General features: G+C 34.0%; 1 protein-coding gene and 2 pseudogenes across 1 annotated transcript; 2 read left to right on the forward strand and 1 right to left on the reverse strand.

Moving 5' to 3' along the window:
- The first annotated feature begins 1,180 nt into the window (after window positions 1-1,180).
- On the forward strand, window positions 1,181-6,992 carry LOC143624125 (uncharacterized). Its single transcript, XM_077094855.1, has 8 exons — window positions 1,181-1,270; window positions 1,614-1,916; window positions 3,468-3,603; window positions 3,707-3,869; window positions 4,779-4,904; window positions 4,975-5,169; window positions 6,521-6,643; window positions 6,740-6,992. Exons 2-8 carry the CDS (start codon window positions 1,619-1,621, stop codon window positions 6,830-6,832), a joined length of 1,134 nt encoding a protein of 377 aa, XP_076950970.1. The 5' UTR covers window positions 1,181-1,270; window positions 1,614-1,618; the 3' UTR covers window positions 6,833-6,992.
- A 603-nt stretch (window positions 6,993-7,595) lies between these two features.
- On the reverse strand, window positions 7,596-8,901 carry LOC143624126 (transcription factor MYB35-like; annotated as a pseudogene).
- A 1,016-nt stretch (window positions 8,902-9,917) lies between these two features.
- Window positions 9,918-10,905, forward strand: LOC143624114 (thaumatin-like protein pseudogene; annotated as a pseudogene).
- Window positions 10,906-23,103: the final 12,198 nt, after the last annotated feature.

Here is a 23,103-nt window from a genome sequence, read left to right on the forward strand (position 1 = left end):
CTTTAATACATATATACATATGTATGTATGTGTGTTTGAGAGATAGAGAGAGAGAGGGCCCCACCATCCAAGCCTCATCCGCGCCCGCCGTTTGAATCACCAAATCATCGGCGCCCAACGAAGAACCGCGCCCCACTGCGGTGTTCGGCGCCCATCGGCGCCCACCAGCTCAGCCTTTAGAGCCCCATAACGACCAGTCTAAGCGTTAATGCGTTATAAATCATAAGCTACTCATTTCTTTTGCTAGAAGCATGAACATGCATCCAAATGGTACACTATTATATTACGTAAATTATTTTTTCTTCTATGAAATCATATGATTTCACAAAAAGCTTCAATTACAGTATTATTATTATATCGGTTGAAAACCCCTTATGTAAATTAACACCTATCTTGCCATGTATATATTTTTTTATTATTTTTAACTTTACCAAAGTTAATAATAATCATGCTCTTTGATCTAAAATATGTGTTTTAATAAACATATGTTTAACATATTATTTGTATTGTATATTACGTACATTGTAGCTGAGAAACGGTATATACTATTAGTGAGATTTCATTTTCAAAACCTGATAATAAATTAGAAATCGTAGGTGAGAAAGTGGATGATAAGTACTATTTTAGGTATTTAATAATAATAATAATAATAATAATAATAAAAGTTGCTCCAAAGTCGTTTTTGATTGAAAAAAGTTGGGGTAATCCATCCATCATCTCCCCCACAAATATCCAGAAACCCTAATAATAATAATAATAATGTATACCCTACTCCACCATTATTAGTCGTAGATTGAAATCTGGTTATTTGATCTGCGTGGTGCAGTGCGAATGGGAGTTTGTGGATCGAAGGAGCGAGGGGGAGTTGGGCATAAGAAGAAGAAGCATGGGGATCGAGGAGGAGCTGACGGTGAAGCCACACCCAGAGTTCATGGACGTCGTTTGGGGCGGAAGAAGAAGAAGAAGGCCGCCGGGACTAATCGCTATTCCTCTCGCAGCAAAGTTGATCCTTCTGCTGATGTTTCTTATTCTTATTCCATTCGGAACCCCACATTTCACGGTAATTTGCTTTCAATATTGATTCTTGTATTTGCTTGCTAATTGTGATCATAACTAGCCCTACCTTTCTAATATGTCTTGACTCTTTATTTTACATTCTCGGTTTTATCGGTTTATGCTATTTGATTTGTATCAGCAACTACAGAGTGGTTTGATACTACAACAGGGGTTGAGTCTGATTGTGATGATGAGTTTTACAGCATTCAGGATGGTAAGAAGTTTTTCTGTGTTTTATGGGGAATAAAATTGATGATTCGGCTTTCCTTTTAGTTTTGTTCTTGTGAACCAAAATCTAACTGATGATATTATACCATGTTTAGAAAATGGAAGCCTTAATAACTGGCTGCCTGAAATAATTGAAACACTCAACTCATTTAATTATGAATGAGTTGATTTGGTCTGTGTTCCATCTCACACAGGTCAAATAAAATCAATTAGCTAAAAGGTGAACGGGTCAAAGCTCAAAAGGGTTGAGAGTAATAACATAATTGTAATAATGCTGTTTTTGTAATCTTATTTTTGACATTTATTGATTGTTCTTTAAATTTTCACAGATGTTATGTCTCAAAGCAGTTCTGTTAGTGCGTCAGTAACTCCAAGAGTGTCTGATCATGTTCCTGGTTCTTCTTTTTCAACAATCGACTCAATAGTGAAACCCAATGAGCAAGTGCCACCTGCCACCACACACGGAACCGCTGCTGTAATTGACATAAACAATTGTCTGCCTTGTCTTACTTGCACCACCTCCACGGATGTAAAGAGCAAATCGTCATGTTCAAGCCCTCCGAGTGCAAAAAAGAAAATTTCTTCAAGACTTTCGTTTAAATGGAGAGAAGGTCAATCTAGTGTTTCCATATGTAAGACTCGTGCTTGCTACATTTTCCTTTTCATTTTAACGGGCATGTTTGTGTTCGTTCGTTTAATTTAACCGAACAAACGGTCGAACACGTACGGTTAAAAGAACATGGTTTTTTTGTTCGTGTTTGTTTGTTAAGAAAATAAGTGTGTTTATGTTTGTTTGTTTATAGCATACGGGTGTAAAGGAACAACGATAACTGAACATAAATGAAACAACATAACCGAACGAACACCAATTAAAAGTAAATGTGACCATCTATTTGTTGCGTTTAAAGAATTAACGAAACTAGAGTAAATTGTTATGGTTGATATTATAATCATAAAACTAGACTACATTGCAATGGCCTAAAATTTTAAATGAATATATAAACGAACGAACTTAAACTAATGCAAACTAACGAACATAAATTAACGTAAACGGCGGATATAAATAAATGTAATGGATAAATGTCAAACATAAACGAATGAATGAGACATGTGGTCATGTTCATTCTTTTAACTAAATGAACAAAGAAATTTATTCATGTTTGTTCGTTAGTGAACCTCATGTCGAAAGATGCGCAGAGGTTTACTGAAGTTTAGTTTGTTCACAGGCCCAGTCGCAATTGATGTGTGAAATGGGTTAAATAAGAAAAATCAGTTTAAAAGCAAATGAGCCATGTGGATTGAAGTTACCAAGAATGTATTTTAAATGCATACAACTTCTTGGATCACTCTATTAAAACATGATATGACTATTATAAGTTTTATATTACTGAAGCTCTTGTATGTTTAACACACTAGTTATATATTAAAATAAATCTAAAAATATGTGTTTCGTTGCAACTTGACCCCTAGGCCTGTAAACGAACCGAGCATACGCGAACGGCACATGTTTGTGTTTGTTCGTTTAACTTGAACCAACCAAATGATAGAACACGAACAACTAAATAAACGGGGTTTTTTTGTTTGTCTTTGTTCGTTAAGAAATTGAGCGTGTTTGTGTTTGTTCTTTAAGAAAAGGAGTGTGATCGTGTTCATGCTTGTTTATGTCTGCTCATTAACAGCATAAATGACCGGTTTACGAACATAAACGAATGAACGTAACTGAACATAGATGAACTAACATAACCGAGATAATACCAACTAAAAGTAAATGTTAACACCAATTTATTGGTCGTTGGGCCTAAAAAGTTGGTACAACTAGACTAAATTGTAACGGGCTTAAAATTTTAAATGAATATATTAATGACATAATACGAACGAACTCAAATGAAAGAAAGTGAAAGAACGAATGAGACGTGTTCATGTTCGCTTGTAACTAAATGACAAAACAAACTGTTCCATGTTTGTTACACATAAACGAACTTTTCATCGAACAGTTCATGAACTGTTCACTGAACGTATGGTTTGGTTACAGGCTTACTGGCCCCTTCCAAGTACCAACAGTGATCCGTTTTGATGTGTTACTCAACCTGCCCAATTATTTTTTATCCTCTAGGCTGTATTGACATATTTTGTCATGTCATGGTTATGATAATATAATCTTGCATTCATTATATTTGTTTCAGTGTCCCCAAAAGCTATTTTGCAAAGACCCATTGCAGGCTCTCAAGTTCCATGTGTTCCGTTAGAGAAGAAAATGACAGACTCTTGGTCACCACTTGATCCAAGTACCTTTAAAGTGCGAGGACATAATTATATGAAGTATGATAACCTTGACATTAAACTATTTATTCTATTTCTTAAAATTACTAAGAGGTTTGCATTTGTATTACTAAAGTGGCTTGCTTTCCTTTTTGTTTTACAGAGACAAAAAGAAAGAATGGGCGTCAAGTCAGGCTGCTTTTTACCCTATTGGTGTTGATGTATTCTTATCTCCCCGTAAGATTGATCATATTGCACGTCTTCTTGAACTTCCAAAAGTTGAATCATCTGGAAAAATCCCGTCTTTGCTTGTTGTAAATCTTCAAGTATGTCCATCTAAACGTTATTCTTTTATTTCACCTCGTAAATAAAAATGAATCATAAGGTCAAGCTTTTCAATGTCATAAAATTTGGAAAGCTTTTAAATAGGCTTCTAGATGAACCAAATGAACATGGATGGGGGCATGTTCGTCTTCGCTCGCTTATTTTTTTAACCGGATAAATGATCCAACACGGACAATTAAATGAACAGGGTTTTTATGTCTGTATTCGTGTTCATCTACGTTTGTTTGTTAATACTATAAACGGACGGTTCACGGACACAAAAGCCCACAAACGAATGAACATAACCGAACATAGATGAACCAACATAACGGAATGACCACCAATTAAAACTAAACGTCACCATCAATCTGTTAGGTCTAAAAACTAATAAAACTAGACTAAGTTATAATGGGCGATATTTTTAATTTCATAAAACTAGACTAAACTGTAATTGATTCAAAAAATTTAAGTGAATATATAACAATTGTAAATCGACAAACTTGAAAAAAATTAAACCAATGAACGTAAACGGACGGAAATAAACAGGCGGAAACAATCGAACTTTCACGAACATAAAAGAACGAATGAGACATGTGTTCACGCTCGTTCTTTTAAGTATATGAACAAAAAGTTTTGCTAATGTTCGTTCATTTGTTAATTAAACGAACTTCCTGCTGAATGGTTCACTGAACGTTCTGTTCGTACTGATTCTAATTCTAATTGTTCAGCAGTAATGATAAGTTTCAATTTGCACAATGAAATTGCCTACATGTTGTTGTTGTTGTTGTTATTATTATTATTATCTACAATATGACTTTGATTGTTCTAGGCCCAAAAATGAGGCTAAAAACACCCTTTTTTATCTGCCTATATGTATTTTTGACCGGGTTTTTTGTTTGTCCACAAATCAGATACCTTTATACCCCCCTGGAATATTTCAACAAGAATTTGATGGAGAAGGAATGAGTTTTGTATTGTACTTCAAGCTGTCTGATAATTATGATGAACTTCCACTCCATTTTCAAGAAAATTTAAGGGTAAGATGGTCATTTACATTATCCATGCTTCATATAAAAAATAATTTATTTGTTTATAATTTTTAATTAGAAAATAATTGATGATGAGGTAGAAAGGGTTAGAGCTTTCCCAGTGGATACCATTGCACCCTGCAGAGAAAGATTGAAGATTTTGGGCCGACTCACAAACTTAGAGGATCTTCAGTTGAGTTCAGCTGAAAGGAAGCTTATGAGTGCTTATAACGAGAAGCCTGTTCTTTCACGCCCCCAACATGAGTTTTATGTGGTATTTTTTTTTACAAATTATTCAACTATATGCTATTGAAATTAAGGGGCTGTTTGGCAATCTAGCTGAACCAATAAGAGGTATGACTGATTAAGAGGTAGCCTTTTCTCTGAAGCTTAACCATTAAGAGGTTCCATGAGCCATTAAGGGGTGTAACCAAACACACTCTACCTCTGACCACCAATTCAGAGGTAAAATGGAATCATTAAGAGGCTACCAAACAGCCCCTAAGACCCATTTTGAGCAACACAAAAAACTCAACTGGTCAAAAAAGGGCCAAACTTTTAAGTAATGTTGAAAGGGTTGGGTCAGTTTGGGTTGAACAGTCAACAGTTTGTCTATTCTTATATATTGTTCTGAATGATGAATATTACAAGAACAATAATATTGTAATTAATGATTGTAAAGGGTACCCGGTCACAAAGGGGTCAGGTTGGGTCAAACATGTAAGTAATGTTGAAGCAGGTCGGGTCAGTTGGGTTGACCTGTCAACACTTTGTCTATATTTATATGTCTTTTTTGAATAATGAATGTGATAGAGCCCAGAAAACGAAAAGATTTATTTTATTGAAATAGTAAGATAGTTGGCCCGATTCGAGAGGGGCTAATCTCCGATGTTAACCAATCGAGATGGCAAGTCTCCAGTTACATGAACAAACCAGATAATAATATTCGACTCCCTATTCACACTCTAAACAACTTTATTTAAAGACATGAAATATTAAATGACAGCCCATCAATTTCTTCTTGATTAGAGCCGATTATAATTACAATTAATTGGCCATTTGACTGAGTTGACTGCAATTGTCATTTGACTTGGTTGGAAATGTATCAGAATGTGCTGATTATGGTTACAAAACAATTGTAATGACTTTAAGTGTTTGAATAAAACCATTGAGGAGATTGTATGCATTCAAAATAGAGTTTGGTTGACTTTCAACACGTTTGATTTGTTTTCATTTTAGCTAATCTTTTTAGTTTGACTTATTTTGACCAGCTAAAGCTAAAACACAACCCAAACCATCCAATTCACAAGATAATTAAGAAATTAAATGATCATAAAAATGGGTTATTTAAAGATGTTATGTGAAAGTGAATAATCAATACAAGTCACTTATAATAGTTCTTGTTTCATGAGATAATGCCTGGATGTGATTTTGTTATTTAAAGATGTAATAACCAATTTTGAAGCTTTTTTGTTTGCCAAATTTCTGATCTTTTAAGGTAGTAATAGATAAGAAACAACCAGAAAAGGGTAAAAGTAAAACAGTAGTATTACTTTCTCTTTATGTAACCCTTTGGTGCAGCTCACTGATACATTAATACTTTAATAATATTTGAAATGATGCAGGGAGAAAACTACTTTGAAATTGATTTGAACATGCACAGATTCAGTTACATTTCTAGAAAAGGTTTCGATGCTTTTCGAGAGAGATTAAAATATTGTATCCTTGATTTCGGGCTCACTATCCAGGTTCAGAAGCATATATGATCGATCATTCCTCCAGTTATATTTATTTTTTATATTGATGGCCTAAAATGACGTTTGTTAATGTTAATATTGATACAGGGCACAAAAGATGAAGAATTGCCCGAATGTATTTTATGCTGCGTTCAATTGAAAGAGATCAATTACAACAATTACAACCGACTCGGGTTCTAAATTCAAATACCCTTCATTTTCATAAACATAATATTCAAAGTTCATAAACTACTTTCTTGTTTATTTCCAGTACACATCTATATGAAATAACAATTAGAATATACATTCCTGAGTGTACAGCTTTAAACTCTTGTGAAATCCAAAACGTTTTTCCGTTTTTTATATAATAAATATATTATAATCATTTTAACATCTTAATAGAAAATTGTTATTATTGTACTTTTTTTTGGAAATACTTTTAATTTTGTCTTGGTATTTTTTTAAGTGGTCAAATAATATTTCTTAGCTAAAAGGTAAACGAGTCAAACGGGTTGAAAGATTGCTAACATAGTAACATGTATTTAGTACCTGCAACTATAACTTTATTCAAACGTTTTAACAATAGCTATTGTAGGACCATCCGTAGTTGATGGCACTTAAGAATGTTTTGAGGCCAAAATGCCGGGACCCTCCCTTCTCCACGTTTAGGAGGTTAGTGCGTTGTACACATCGTGAGGTTGGCTCGAATTTTGAGGGTTTAGTGAGAGGTGTTTTGGGGACACTTTCCCACTACACCTACTTTATGCAAAAAGGCCTAAAGGCTGACTAGGCGTCATATGATGCAAAATGCTCTGGTGTGCGTAGTTTTGACTACGCATAGTCTAATAATACTTTAATTCTTTTAAAAAGGTTAGAAACTACACAACCCAAAGTGACCTTTGACCCGATACCCAACTCGTCAGACCTATTACTTTCAATATTATCATAATTCATGAATTCATAAATATGAAACAAAAATTATATTATCATTCATAAATATGAAACAAAAGTTAGCAAACTAAACATATAACTGAAAGATAGAACATAGGTCAATCTGGAACCCGTTACACCTGTTTTTAAAGATCTAAGATTTGTTTAGAACTCGGAATAGCCATCCAAAAGTGGAGGGAAGTTCAACTGCATTTCATGGTCTCGGTTTAAAATTGAGTCAACAAAAGACACTGAGGCAGTATTAACCTCTAAGCTGTGCTTAGTGAGATCCACTTGCAACCCGTTGCAACTATTCAGGCATTCACCCTGATCACTGATCAGTGGGTAAAAACTCAATATCGGGCTCGTTGGTACACTCTTATTCTTGGTCTCCAACAAGATAATCACTCCAAATGGTGGGTGAAGATGGTAAATGGTGGGATGATGTAGAAGATGAAGCTGTTTCATTGATAATATGGAATGGTGCAGTCATGAAACTCACTGGAGCGGTTTGTTCTTGAAACGGGCCCATTGTTGCTAATGAACTGTCTGCCGGAGAGAAATCTGAGTACGGGTCATGGTGGTTTTGATCTAAAGGTCTCGTGTTTGGTGGGTTGAGGGCGTTGATGTTTCCATAATCAGAAAGAAGATGACTTAAAGGTTTATGGGTGATCGGGTCGATTCCCATTTTAAGCAGCTTCTTTAGTTTTGTGTTCCAATGATTCTTCACATCGTTGTCGGTTCTTCCCGGGAGTTGCTTTGCTATCAACGACCACCTGAAGATTCAACAGTTTGATTGGTTAGATTTAAAATTAATTGAAAAATCGACTAATTTTCAAAATTTGTGAACGTAACGGGGGTACATTACTACATTTTAACCGATTTATTTAATTACAATGAAAGGGAACTAACTCTCAAGTGTATAGTATTAACGGGTGAAATTGCCCTGTAAACATGGATTGTACACTCACCTACTACCTACGGCCCGATGGTACCTCAAAATGAGCTCTTCCTCGAGAGTGGTGAAACTATCGTGTTTGAGATCGGGCCTTAGATAATTGGTCCATCTCAATCTGCAACTCTTTCCGCATCTGTTAAGACCTGTTAAAGTATGCACACACAATACGGGTCAGGTCATTATGCAAAACAACAAACGGTTATCAAGATTAGCATCACGGGAGAATTAAAGGACCTGCTTTTTGAGGAACCAAAGTCCAGTTACCAATGCCATGACTAGCAACACATGCAAGAATCTTTGCGTCTTCTTCAGCTGTCCACGGGCCTTTCTTGACGTGTGATTTGTCACAACATGATGGTCGTCTTCCCATCGATCGATATGGTAAAACATACAGTAGATGGTGAGGGAAGTTTTAGAAGCATTCATATAATGGGGGAGAGAACATTTAAGAAGTGGCAAGGCAGCAAAAGCATGTAGATAGTGGCTCATTAATGAACATATTGCATGCATGATCTCTTCATTCACTCTTAACAATAGCATGAAAATAATCCTCTCTCTCTCTCTCTCTCTTCATGTGCTTGGCTCCTCTCTATAGATCAAATCCTAAAACAAAATAACAATGTTACAGTAACTTGTACTTTCTGCATAATAAGTTGTGTGTTTTTGTTTATTTCTTATGAAGATTCAAAATATCAAGAAGATGCTTTGTGTGAAAGGCAATGAAATGACTCAATGAGAGTGAGATTGAATGGTTATGCCAAAATAAATATTAGGTTAGCATGGCAGCCTAAGTTTACCTACCTATCAATGAGTTAAAGCAAAACATGAAACTCCGGTCGGTCGGTAGGGTTGATTTGTTAACCTATTGTAAATCTTAAAAATGTAATATAGGCGTTGGCTTCACCATCTAAAATGTCAGTGAAATGCCCCTATAACTAACTATCAAGTTATGAGCTTTTTTTAGTATGAAAATGAGAAGATATTACTGATGTGATAAGTTGAAGGGATGCATACAGTAAAAAGAGAGGATGTTGAAAACAAGTTGGGTTGATCTGTGACTTTTTTTATTTCAAAAGCTATCATTTGAACTCATAATCATATTCATCATATATAAATAATAGCCCACTTCAAATGACACGATTAGCCGGTCCGATCTGTCATGAACTAGATAAAATGATATAAAATAAAAGTTAACTGGATAGAAGCATAAAAAAGTTATAAAAATGATTTTCTTCTATTAATTTGTTTACATCACCTTATCCCTTAAGTAATGGGATCTGCTTGTCTTCTAAAGGAAGGTTATGCCACAAATCCAAATACTTAGGCAACAATTCAACCACCAAAACCTTGTATAAATATTTTTAGGATTTATAAACCATTCAAACTAAATGCAATAACATGAAGGCCACCAGTCTATTTGTTCTTTCCATTGCCTTCTTCTTGTCAGGTAATTTCCCTGCTTATTACAGTTTGCGTGAGTGAGCGGAATTAGAGTTAGAGGGGGGGGGGGGGTTTGGAGGTCTCGTATAACCCTCCCTCTAATCAACTAAACTCGATCTCTATTAAAACGAGTACCCGAGGTTTCTTGTAGTTTAATATATATATCAAATTGTCGTTGATAGAGTAGTTATAAATCATGTCTGTGTTAGTCTAACTATCCGAAATTAACAGTAGTCAAATCATGTCACTTCCACATGAGCAACAATGCCCATACCCAATATGGCCCGCAAATGCGGCCAACGAAGGCCACCCGGTCTTAGCCAACGGTGGCTTCTACCTTCCACCAGGCCAAGAGAAGAAAATTCAAGCCCCGGCTGACTGGGTGGGGCGGATATGGGCCAGAACAGGTTGCAAATTCGGTTCGGATAAAAACCTTGCCTGCGAGACAGGCGATTGTGGTGGAAAATTAATGTGCAACGGGCTGATCGGGGCCCCACCCGCCACACTGCTCCAGATTGCGTTACAGCCAGACAAAAGTAAACCTAGTTCTTACGACGTTAGCGTGGTTGACGGTTATAACATCCCGGTTTCAGTAACAGCTATACCTTACTCATCCAAATGTTATATTGGAGGCTGCAGCAAGGATATTAATGATTGATGTCCTCAAGAACTCGCGGTTTTGAACGATAAGGGTCAAGTCGTGGCTTGCAAAAGCGCGTGCTTGGCCTTTGATAATGACAAGTTTTGTTGTAGGAACGCGTATGGGACACCTAGTAAATGCAAGCCGACCGTGTATTCGAAGATATTTAAGGAAGCATGCCCATCTTATTATAGTTACGCCTTTGACAATCCGCCGCCGTTGGTCAACTGTGTTTCGAATGATTATTTGATAACGTTTTGTCCGTCGACACGGGTTACTCAAACGTTGTGTTTCGCGAGAGATTAGGGGTGGCGAACATAGCAGACAAAATAAGAGAGGGGAGATTGAGATGGTTTGGACATGTAAAGAGAAGACAGACGACGAATCCTGTTAGATCCGTAGAAAACATTACTATAGAGGGGAGGAGGGGTAGAGGACGACAGAAATTGACTTGGGATGAGAGGATTATGCATGATTTGATAGACCTAAACCTCTCCGAGGACATGGTTGAGGATAGGAATTCGTGGAGAAGTAGAATTAAAGTTAAGGATTTTTAGAGAGAATTGAATACCTTAGGGCTTAGACTTAACTTATTTAGGTCACATACCATAATGGTATTTCCCTTACATATATTATTATTATTATTATTATAATTATTATTAGCTTTTATATAGCTGTTAAACTGTGATCTTATTATTAATATTATTATAATTAGTAGTAGTTTTTATATAACTGTTAAACTTTGATTTCCTTTATTTTGCTTCATACACATGTACTTAGAGCCGAGGGTCTCTTTGGAAGCCACCTCTTTATTCCTTTGGATAGAGGTACGGTGTGCCTACATCCCACCCTCCCCAGACCCTACTTATAGCTTTGCTGTCGGTGGGATTTTACTGGGCATGATTGATTGATTGATATATGTTATGAAATATCGGTGTGACTACAGTTTGATACGGGTGATTATATATAGTACCTATATTTGTATAAATGTTGATTTAAAGTAATAAAAGTTTGAGAACGCGTTTTGTTGTAAAAAAAATAATTATATATCGGAACTAGTTTTCTTCAGATGTGAGGACTATTTAGCAATTTACCATTATTATTTATGAAATTAAAACAAAAGATAGGTATATATGATTTTAGGTTAAAATATTTGGAAAATTCCCAAAATAAGCGTTTATGAGAACGTTTTTCAGGTTTTAAGTGTCATTTGGAAGAAATTCTTAAAATATGTATTATAAACTAGTCGTGACGAGTAGTTTATGATTACACACTAGTAGTTTGTAGAACCAGTTAAAACTTGCCATGTGCCTTTAAACTAACCGTAACGAACAGGTTCACTAATCATTTGCTCGTGACGAATAAATAAGTTTCATGCCTCGAAATCAATGCCCACGAGTAATTCATAAGTCCTTTAGTCGCGACGACTAGTTTACATGGTTTACATTCCCTACACGAGTAGTTTATTAATAGTTAACTCGCTGCGACTAGTTTAACCTTACAATCTACTCGTCGCAACTAAGGAACTTATGGATTACTCGTGGTGACGAGTAAATGGTTAGCAAATCTGCTCGTTATGGTTAGTTTAAAGACACGTGTTAAGTTTTAATTGGTTACACAAACTACTCGCTACGACTAGATTATAATACATATTTTGAGAATTTCTTGCAAATGGCACCTAAAACCTGAAAAACGATTTCATAAACGCTTATTTTGAGAATTTTCCCTAAAATAAATTTGCGGTTTTCATTGGTTTGAATTTGGGATCCTTAATTCAGTTTCCTCTATTTCGTAACGAGATAAACGTTAATGGGTTGCACAAATACAAAAATCAATAGCCCAAACCCCAATGTATTTGAATTCGGTTTATTTGGATTAAGAATTTAATTTCGTAATACTAAAAACCGAAAACTTAAAAAATATAATATCACAATGAAATTATATTAAGAGCATATTTAGGATTGAGTTTGAAAAATGCTTATTAGCTTATTGGTCTTTTCAAAAAGTCAGTAACTTTAAATGTGTTTGGCAATCACAAAAAAACTTTCTTATTTTAGTTTTACTGAAAGAGTTAAAAAACAGTTTTTTAAAGCCTCCTGGTTTTTCAAGATGGTTTTTTAAAAACCAATAAGCTAATAAGCATTTTTCAAACTCAATTTCAAACATGCTCTAAACAATCGGTGACTCGGTAAGGTGGTGTTGTGGTTTGACAGATTTAATTTGATTTAGAACACATCATACAACTTTAATAACTTACTTTATTTCAAAATCCTATACGAAGAAAACCATGTGTTAAAATTTTCATATTCGGCTAAAACATGATTTATAACAAAAAAGTACATAAATATTTTAAAAAGAGAAAAATGCATCGTCTCATTATATCAAATAGCCACGATTTAGTATAAAAATGAAGGTGTTTTGTCACGCTAAGATTTTGATTAGTATTTAGCCGTTTTTACAATAAACAAGATGTTATCCATGTAACATGTTTAGAGTGTTTTATAAAATAACTAGTTTTAGAGCCTATGTCACACACGAGGACACGAGATTATCTAAATAATATTACAAATAAAGCAATAAATCTATGCTTGTATCACTACATAAATTGATTTTATTTATATCACAAAATGATTTTTTTTTCAAAAAAAAATAAATAAAAAAATGAACTTAGCAAAAAAAAGATAGTGCAAGTGCAAAAACATACCCAAGAATACTCCATCTATTATAAATTTCATTCTCAGTATCATATATCTCTTTTTTTTTGAACGACCAACTAAGTAATGCTGAGTACTCCGTACGCGGCCCCTATTGGGTAAAGGTAGCCCGAGCCGGCCACTGGTCCAGACGGACGAAGCCCCTAGCGGTCCACCTATTGAGGGATTCACCGGATAAAACGTGACCCCACGCCCGCCAAATGGGTTGACAGCGAGGAGCAGGTAAAACCGGGTGAGATCATGACTCGAACCATGGCAAGCCAGGGTCATCCCTTATATCTCCCATATAAATTGGTAATATTGAGGTTTGAACCCTCTACCTCTCACTTCTAAAGTGAGTGCTCTACCATTGAGCCACATCCAATTTAGTATCATATATCTCTAATTGAAAGAATTTTGGTTATGAAACAATTTTGAAGATTACTACTCATATAATAATAGTTTTTAACTACACCATGAAAAAGATTTTGATAATATTGAGGGGGCTTCTCGACCTTGCCATAATGACAAAATTTGTCATTAAATGTGATAAAAGTTAGAAGCATTGATAGGCCAGGAGGTGGCATGTCGGAAGTGCTTGTCATTTTTCCTTAAATTTTAATAGTCATGGGAAAAATACTCCATGTGCAAAATCACAAATGTTTTGACTATTTCCAAAAATGTTCTTAAATATAAATTCGAAACTCAATCACATTTAAAATTCTAACTTTCATTTGTTTTACATTTTCAAGTCAAAACTTTGATCTCGTAATATGTTTGACAATAAATCTATATGCATTCTCAAATATTTAAAAATGTTTTGACTATTTCCAAAAATGTTTTTAAATATAAATTCGAAACTCAATCACATTTAAAATTCTAACTTTCATTGTTTTATATTTTTAAGTCAAAACTTTGAACTCGTAACAAGTGACAATAAATCTATTTGCATTCTCAAATTTTTAATAATATTCAGATTACCCCATTATTTACCCGTCAAATTTGAGCAAAATATAGTTAATTTGTACCAAATGATTTATTTATCAACTTTTAACCCGTAAAAATCAAATTTAAGTTCCACAAAAAACCCAAAACAATCCTTGATAAAACCAAGAAACTAAATATCATAAACTTTAGGGGCAAGTGAATACGGTGTTATCATACATCTAAGTTTAAACGGAAAACCTTTCAAAACTACATAGTTTGGATTAAAACCCTAAAAGATAAAACTAAAACCCACAATTAACCTCAATTATTTTCTTGATTTCTCTTTAGTAAATCAAACCCCTTTAGTAAATCAAATCCACTGGATAAAGCAAATCTCTATTATAGTAAAGTCTATTTCTCAAATCCACTACTTTTCTTGTTTTTCTTAAATTTCTATACTTTCGTTTTGTTTACATATGTCAATTTGTCCAGTTTCTTGTTCTGGGTGTTAATTTAAAATATCAATGAAAATTAAATAACAAGAAAAAAAGCAAAGGATGAAATCATTGAACTGTGTTTACGAAATTGTTTGGTGAAAGAAATAAAAGAAAAGAAGAATGTGAATATGTGAGTTTTAGTTTCAATATATTTTAGTTGAAAAAAAATACCCATTTTAGTTTTATCTTTTACAATTTAACACACATGTGTATATATAAAGTTTATTAAATTAATTAAAGAAATAAATGAATAGAATTAAATTATATATTTATAATTAATAAATTATATGACAAAGTACTAAAAATAATAGATAATTTTATTTTTAAAAAAATAGATCAACTTTTACGCATATACTTAAAATTTAATGATTAAAAAAATTACTTTGTAAAATGAAAGCATATTAGAGTTTTTGTTTTTTATTTACAATCTTCAATAAAATACATAATATAATATGTTAATGATATCATTTAAAAATTATATTATTTCAATATTTAACAAACATGGTTTGTTGTTGATTTTTGGATTTTACTAAGTATGTTGTGAAATATATTCTAACAATGTATGATAGTATAATATGTAAATATTTATTTTTATAAAAGTGTATAGATATAATATAAATACCTTAAAGAAAAAGTGAATAATCTAATAATATTATAGATATAATATAAATAAAGTGTAAAATGAAAGTAAATAAATATTATTTATGACATATATTAGTTTCGGGGAGAAAATATTGTGAGGATTAACTGCCAAATGAAACGTGTCTACAATTATTTTAGTTTATTAGAATATGTAGATAAATTTTAATACAAGTGACGTTAATTAATAAAAACTATACGCGCATATTATCTATGCATATTTAACCATTTCTTTCCAAGTTAATAAAATTTAATATTTCATAACTTTAATATATAAAAGTTCGATTCCAAGCAATGTGTATGGGTGTGGTTTCCTCTCACATAAGGAGGTTGAACGAGGAACACCGTAACATAGGGGGCGTAGGCATCACGGTGGGGAGGGTTAGGGGTGTTCAGTATTCGAATTGGACTTGAATAACTCGAAATTCGATTCGACTCGCATTCGAATTTGATGGTTCGAATTCGGTTTCCAGTCATTCGAATTCGATTTGGTTCGAACTCGATTTTAGTAATCGAATTTTGAATCGAATAAGAATTTATGATTATAAATTCGTATTCGATTCGAAATTCGAATTCAAATTATATATTTTTATTATATATATGTATATATATACATACATACTTATAAAAAGATAAACTACGTAAATCTTTTGAGTTATAACGATTACAAATAGAAAAGTTCATCATTTGGTTAATAATTAATGTAATTGAACATTAATAACTTTAAATGATTTATTTATTTTATAGACTTGTACTTTTTGTTGTTTAAAAACTCAAATTTATAGTGGTTTTGAAATTGAAATATATTTTTTTAACTGAATTCAAATCGATTCGAATTCGATTCGAAATTCATTATCGAATCGAATTGAATTTCGAATTAGCTATTCTGAATTCGAATCGAATTTGTCAAATCTATTTCGAATTCGAATCCAGCTTCAAAATTTCAAAATTCAAATAAATTCGAATATTCTAAATTCGACTCGTTGAACACCCCTAGTGTGGAACGAGCAGTGGGTAAGACTATATGTTGTCGTTGAAGCCGGACTCCGAATTCATCCAAAAATATTGTGCTATGCAATGCTGACTGATACTGTCTGGACACTCGCTGAAGCCACTGCAGAAGCCGCCTGAGCGCGTTGTGATTCAGGCGAATGATGGCTTCAACGAATTATATGATTTATTTATTTATTTAATTTTTTCTTCTAAATTTGAAAACTAACTAATATTACAATTAAATAAAAATATTAAAAGTAACAAATAATACTAGTATAGTACAAGATCATCGGGGTCTCTAGCCCACAAATATTCGATCAACTCATGACGAAGGTTTCCGTAGATCTCGTGGTTCTTGAGATATATGACGTTTTGAAGTTTTCAGCATTGGTGATTGTCAATTCGGGTCGTGAGACGTCACCTTGGTATTGTTGACAAATAACCATACATTGGTCCTTAGGAATCATGTTATGAATAATTCTACAAGTGCAAACGACATCAATTATTTTCTCTCTTGAAATCCATGGTGGCCTCGAAATCAAATGAAATTTTTTACTTTAGAATTCCAAACGTCATTTCAATATCTTTTCGTTCCGATTCTTGCTTCTTCTTAAAGTACTTTCGTTTGTCTTCAACTTGAGATGCATAAGCTTAAACAAGCGTCAACCATTCGTTGTAAATGCCATCAACTAGGTAGTAGCCATGCTTGAATTGAACCCCATTCACATAAAAATGATTGGGTTTGCTCAACCCGTCAATAATGTCATCAAATATCGGTGACTGTTCGATAACATTTATGTCGTTATTTGACCCGACAACACCAACAAATGCATGCCAGAACCAAAGATCTTGGGAGGCCATCGTCTAAAGTATAATACTTGGGCCGAGGTGATCACCCCGGTGGAACTCACCTCGCTAGGCTGAATGACACATATCCCATCCAACATGCGTACAGTCGATGCTACCTAGCATTCCGGGGAAACCATGTTTTTCACCGTGCATCTACTATATGCGTTGGATATCATACAAAGTTGGTTTGCGCAAATATCTACGTGAGTAAATCCATATGATGCTTATGTATAAACATTGTCAAGTAAACCAAATATAACTCAACGAAACATATATGTATATATGTATACCTTGACAGAAAAAATTGAAGTGAGTCACGCGAAATTTTTTCAACTATTCTAGGTATTCATTCATCGCGTCTTACGAAATTCATACGCTAGTTGACGAATAGAAGCTGTACATTTTTGGATGGTCGTGAAACCGGGTCTACCTCTTGCATCTACTCTTTGTTGAAAAAGAGGATACTGATCCGACAAATCATTTGATAAACGCATGAATAGTTGTCTACTAATTCGAAACCGACGCCTAAAATGTTGTTCGCCATAAAAGGGATTGGGGCTAAAATAGTGACGTACCAAAGTTTTATTAGCGTCCACTCGATCACGAAGAAGAGGTGATTATCTTGTAAATCTTTGTCGCCCTTGAAACTGTTCAACCAACCGGTTAGCTGTTATTCTCCTGGCTTCAAAAATAAGGCCGTCTTCCTTCGAATAGTTGGACGAAGAAAAGAAATTCTATTGCATTTTTTGGTTTATGATTGGGTGTATTGGAGAGAAATTAGTAGAATGAGTGAGTTTTTTTAGGGTTTTTGGTGTGTGAGTTTTTTTTTTATTATGGGTAAATATAGAAAGTAAAACAAAACAAAAAAAAGCTCCTATGATCAAACGACACACCCCCAAAAAATTCCCCTGAAACTTTCACTTTAGCCACCACGAGCCGCCTCGCGGCCGCTTGCTTGCGAGATCGGTCGCGGTTGGCCATTATGGTGCTCGTGGCCGCTGTGGCTTGTGTAACATTTCAGACTTTTCATCTTCTTATATTGATAGCTGTTACCTGACCCGGTCCGTATTCGGGTAATTCAATCAATAAAGTCTTTTATTTGTTTGAGTATATCTTTTATTTATTTATTTATTGAAAAAACTATTGGAAATATGCATAAAACACCTCTTAAACTAACTTTAGTCCCCTTATGCACGTCCCACCATAGACTAGGGACTCAAGTGCAATTTAATAAAAATATATATACCTTTTCTTCCTTCTTCTTCTCCAGTCGCCGACCCCCCCCCCTCCTTGCTTATTCCTCAATCTTCGGCCTAAACGCGGAATTTATTTTACCAAATCGCTTGGTTACCAGAAACGAATCCTACCGACACCTTAATTATGGTAAATGATCATAATTTGGCAACTATTTGATTCGTTTTTTAAAAAAACTTAACAAATCGTCTCAATCAGTTCGTAAAACGCTATATAGACACAATCATAATTCAATTAAACGCGTCCATGCCGTTCCCTCATCATCAGGACACTACACCCTAATCTAATTGCATCATACCTTACTATTAAGACCTGTTTACCGCGACCCCTTGTTCTCCATTCACCCTCAATCCGTAACATTTTCAGGTAATTGTTATATGTAATTTGATCGTTCATTATTGTCTAACAAAAACCCCATATCAATTTTAATCAATAATAAGGAAATCGACCAAACCTGATTCTAGGGTTTATATTGGATTAGGGGAAGAACTGCATGTATGTTTATATCTTGCTGGGTTCATAATCTAAACAAGTTAGACACCTGCCCCAGTGGCAGGTGCATGATATTTAAGTCATGTGAACCGACCTGGGGCGCGGGTTCGAGTTCCCCATGTCCTTTTTTGAACTTTTATTTTTTTATATGTTTTTTTTTCAAAATTTGATATTAATACTTCGTTGTAATGTTAAATAAACGTTGTTTTTAAGAAATTGAACATCCTGCTTGTTGTTTTCTTGTCTTTGAACGTTCCTTAACCTTTTAATATATACACACACAATATATATATATATATATATATGTGTGTGTGTGTGTGTGTGTGTGTATGTGTGTGTGTGTGTCCATAAATACAGAAAAAAGTATAATAAATATGACAAATATACTTTTACCACTCTTAACTAACCGAATCATACACATATACATATACATATACATATACATATACATATACATATACATATACATATACATATACATATACATATACATATACATATAGGGGATGGATCTTGCGAGAAGTAATATTATAACGAGAAGCGCGAGAAGTAAATATCAACTATTGATTACAAAGATCAATGGTTTATATTATAACATGACAATTTAGTAAATATGAATAACTTTTAACTAGATTTTAATTGCTTGCAAGGGCTAAAAAGTCATTAGTGTGTATCTATAAAAAAGAAACGGCTGGAGTATCTCTGGAGTAACTCTGTAACTCCTCCACACAGCTCATGAAACAAAATCCGCTTCCGATATCCAAATGATGCACACAATTGACCAAATTAAAGGGATGGATTCCTATTCCATGATCATAAGAAGAAATTGGTCACCTGTGCATTGATCGAAATTGGTCTTAAGCTGAATTATGGGTTTCTCGTATGCTAGAGGGATCGAACCCTACATAAGGTATTAAAGGTATGTTGGGCGATTTTAGGTTTTGTTGTTTTTTTCTTGAGTATATGTAGGTTATTAAGTTAATAATGGAAGCTCGTTTAACTAATTTTGATGTAGCTATTCATAGTTCAATACACCACATATTTTTGTTGTAATTATTTTGTTTAGTGAATGGGGGTAGTTAATTTTGATAAAAAAGTTAAGGGAAAACACTTCCGAAACATGGTTGTTGTGATGTTTTACACAGATTGATAAGTTTTTTTTATGTGTATTTGTGTAGACTGTATCTGCAAATTGTGTAGGTTGTTTAGGTGTTATTTTAAATATACATTTTATTATGTGAAGGCTGTGTAAGGTTTATCTTTAAACTGTGTAGGTATTAATTTGAGTTTGAATTATGTTATATGTAGGTTGTTTATGAGTTAAGTTGCATATGTGTAGATAATGGTTGTGTAGGGATATGTTGGTTTCATATGTGTAGCATGTGTAATTGTCTTGTTAGTGTAACGATATGTATGTGTATATACGCAGGACTAGCCCTACACGACCATTAAAACTACCGTTCATACATGATACATTATGTATAATATGATGATCTGTGTAGCTGGTATTATGAAAAAGTGTAAAATATGTAGGTATATTTTGCGTCTTTCTTACAATGACAAGTCTCAACCTAGAGATGGCCAAATGAACGAATTGGGTAACATGTAAAAATTAACTTAATGTAAGTACATGTCAAGTTGGGTTTGGTTGCCACCAATGTATTTTTTTTCTATGTAGGTTGTTATGTATGTATGGATGAGTAAATTGTGTAGGTAATTAACATCTGCTGATGTAAACTATATCAATTTTTATGGATGTTACTTTACTGTAGTTGTAGGTTATGGTTGAGGTTATGCAAAGGGAATCTATTTCAGTGTAGGAAATCTGTTTCTATGTAAGTGCTTATAATATGGCTATGAAAATTTTATATACGTTGCATACGTGATCTAAAATATGTAATTGGTTGTGGTTTCGATGTTCAGTCCGTGTGTAGGAAAGTTAAAATTTGTGTAGGTATATGTTAGATTTTGTGTACGTGTTCTGTTGTTGTGTAGGATGTATGCAATATATGTATGAAAAGTATAAAAATTTTATTATTGCACTACAAAAGATGTAGTTAAGCTTGTATAGTGTGTTTATCATGATGTAGGTATGTTGTATTTGTAAAATTGTTTTGTTGTAATTTGTATATGGGCTTTGTTAATCTGCTACTATCTTGTATAATTTTTTTTAAATTTATGTAGATATTGGTTATAAGTTGTGTACTGGTTTTGTTACTATGTAAGAATGGTAGTATGTATCAGTGTAGGTAGGAAGTGTGATGAAATTGAATGGTTGTGCAGGTACAAATAAGTTAGTACATATGATATGTTTATCTTCATGTTATGGTTGACTTTTTGTTATGTTTGATATGTTTACTTGTTTTTATTATGTGAAATCCTGAAATATCTAAAAATGATATTTAGTATATTATTTAATTATTATTGAAAAGTTTACTTGAGTTAGTAGACGAAATAATAAAATAATAAAGAAGGAAGGTTAAGTAGGCTTTAAAGATGGAATTAAATATGGACTAAAAAAGAAAGATGGGCCTAAATTCCATGGGCTTAAGGTTGTATAAATACCCCTTAAACCCTAATCTCTTCCATTTCCATCCATCTCTACACCATAGCATACAACTTAAAAAACACACACTTCTACAATTCCCGTTTTTGACAAAATAGCCTGTAAAGACTTGATAATTCCTGGAGATCTAACTGTCGGACCTGTCTCAAATTCTAGCTGAGTGTTCATGGCATATAAATGAAGATTTCTACCGATCAGATCTTCGATCAGAGGTCGGGAAGTCCGGTTTTTATCAGAAAAACCGTAACAGCTAAAAATGGAGTTTTTTCGGCCAATAATCAGCTTTTCCCGCGACCGTAACGACGTTTTCCGGTGAAGGAGATCTAATGGGTTTGTAGATCAGGGCGAGACGGTTCCGTAGCCGCTTGAATCACTCATTTCGAGTTCGTTTGATATGGTTTTGGTCTATTCGAGTGATTTTGATCATAAACGTCAAAGGTACGTGTTTGTTATAAAGGTTAACTTTTCGTATAGGGATTTCATGAAAATTGATAGGATGATATAACGGACCATGATTATTGATAAAGTAAGGAACTTGATAGTAAACGGGTTAGTTGGTTCGTTCCGGGTAAAACGAGTAGTGTTCGGTTCGTGAAAAGGACGGGTAAACGAAGTCGGTTTTGCATGAAACTTGGTAGAAATCACTTATCTTAGCTGACCCAACATTTTAGAACCTGAAGCAGCCCCGTGATGCCGTGTGAGCAGTTTGGATCTAGATCTAGCTTTTTTTGGGTGTTAAATCAACCAAAAAATGAGCTTAAGGACCACTTTAGCTCAGATCTGGACACCCCGAAGCTACCTGGGTCATAAACAATCAAACCCCGACCAATCATGGTGGTTAACGGCGGCTGACGGCACCGAAATCGAAGAAAAACTTAAAAACACGTAATAAAGAGCTGAACTGAACTTATACGCCGTATAAGTTAAGGAGCGTATAAGTATTGCATCGCATAAATACGGCTGTATATGTATAAGTTGCAGCGTGTATGTATGTATGTATGTATGTATGTATAAGTCCAAGTAGCGCATAAGTAGATGAGGCCGTATAAGTATGTATACAAAAACATAAGTATATAAACGTATATGTGTATATGTAGCGTATATGTACGCATGCACCGTGTATGTATATAGACGTATATGTACATATGTGGCGTGTGTGTTTATAAACGTATACATATGCATGTACCGTGTATGTATATAAACGTATATGTATGACTTATGCGCCAAGGAAACTTACACGTTGGACTTATATGCTGGATAACTTACACACCAATAATGACTTATACACCAGTAGGACTCTACGTTAAAATAATTTTATAAAATAAACGAAGGATAAACAACGTATACGTACGTAAACGATAGACATGGATGATATATGAGCTAAAGATAAGTAATTAATTAATAATGAAGAGTAACGCTTAAAGCATGCAATGACTTAGAAATACGTTATGATTAGGAATATTTAAGCGATGCTTGTTAATTGATACACAGTTAGCCGTGCACAACTCAAGAAGGGCATTACCGTAAATTCAGAGAGGAATCCTTTACTGGTGTGTTTCTAGCTCCATTTCCTCGTTATGTTTTCGAGGCGATG

This window comes from Bidens hawaiensis, unplaced genomic scaffold (assembly GCF_021521415.1).
Source record: "Bidens hawaiensis isolate Kalapana, Puna unplaced genomic scaffold, B.hawaiensis_p1.1 tig00003654_1, whole genome shotgun sequence".
Lineage (NCBI taxonomy): Eukaryota > Viridiplantae > Streptophyta > Magnoliopsida > Asterales > Asteraceae > Bidens > Bidens hawaiensis.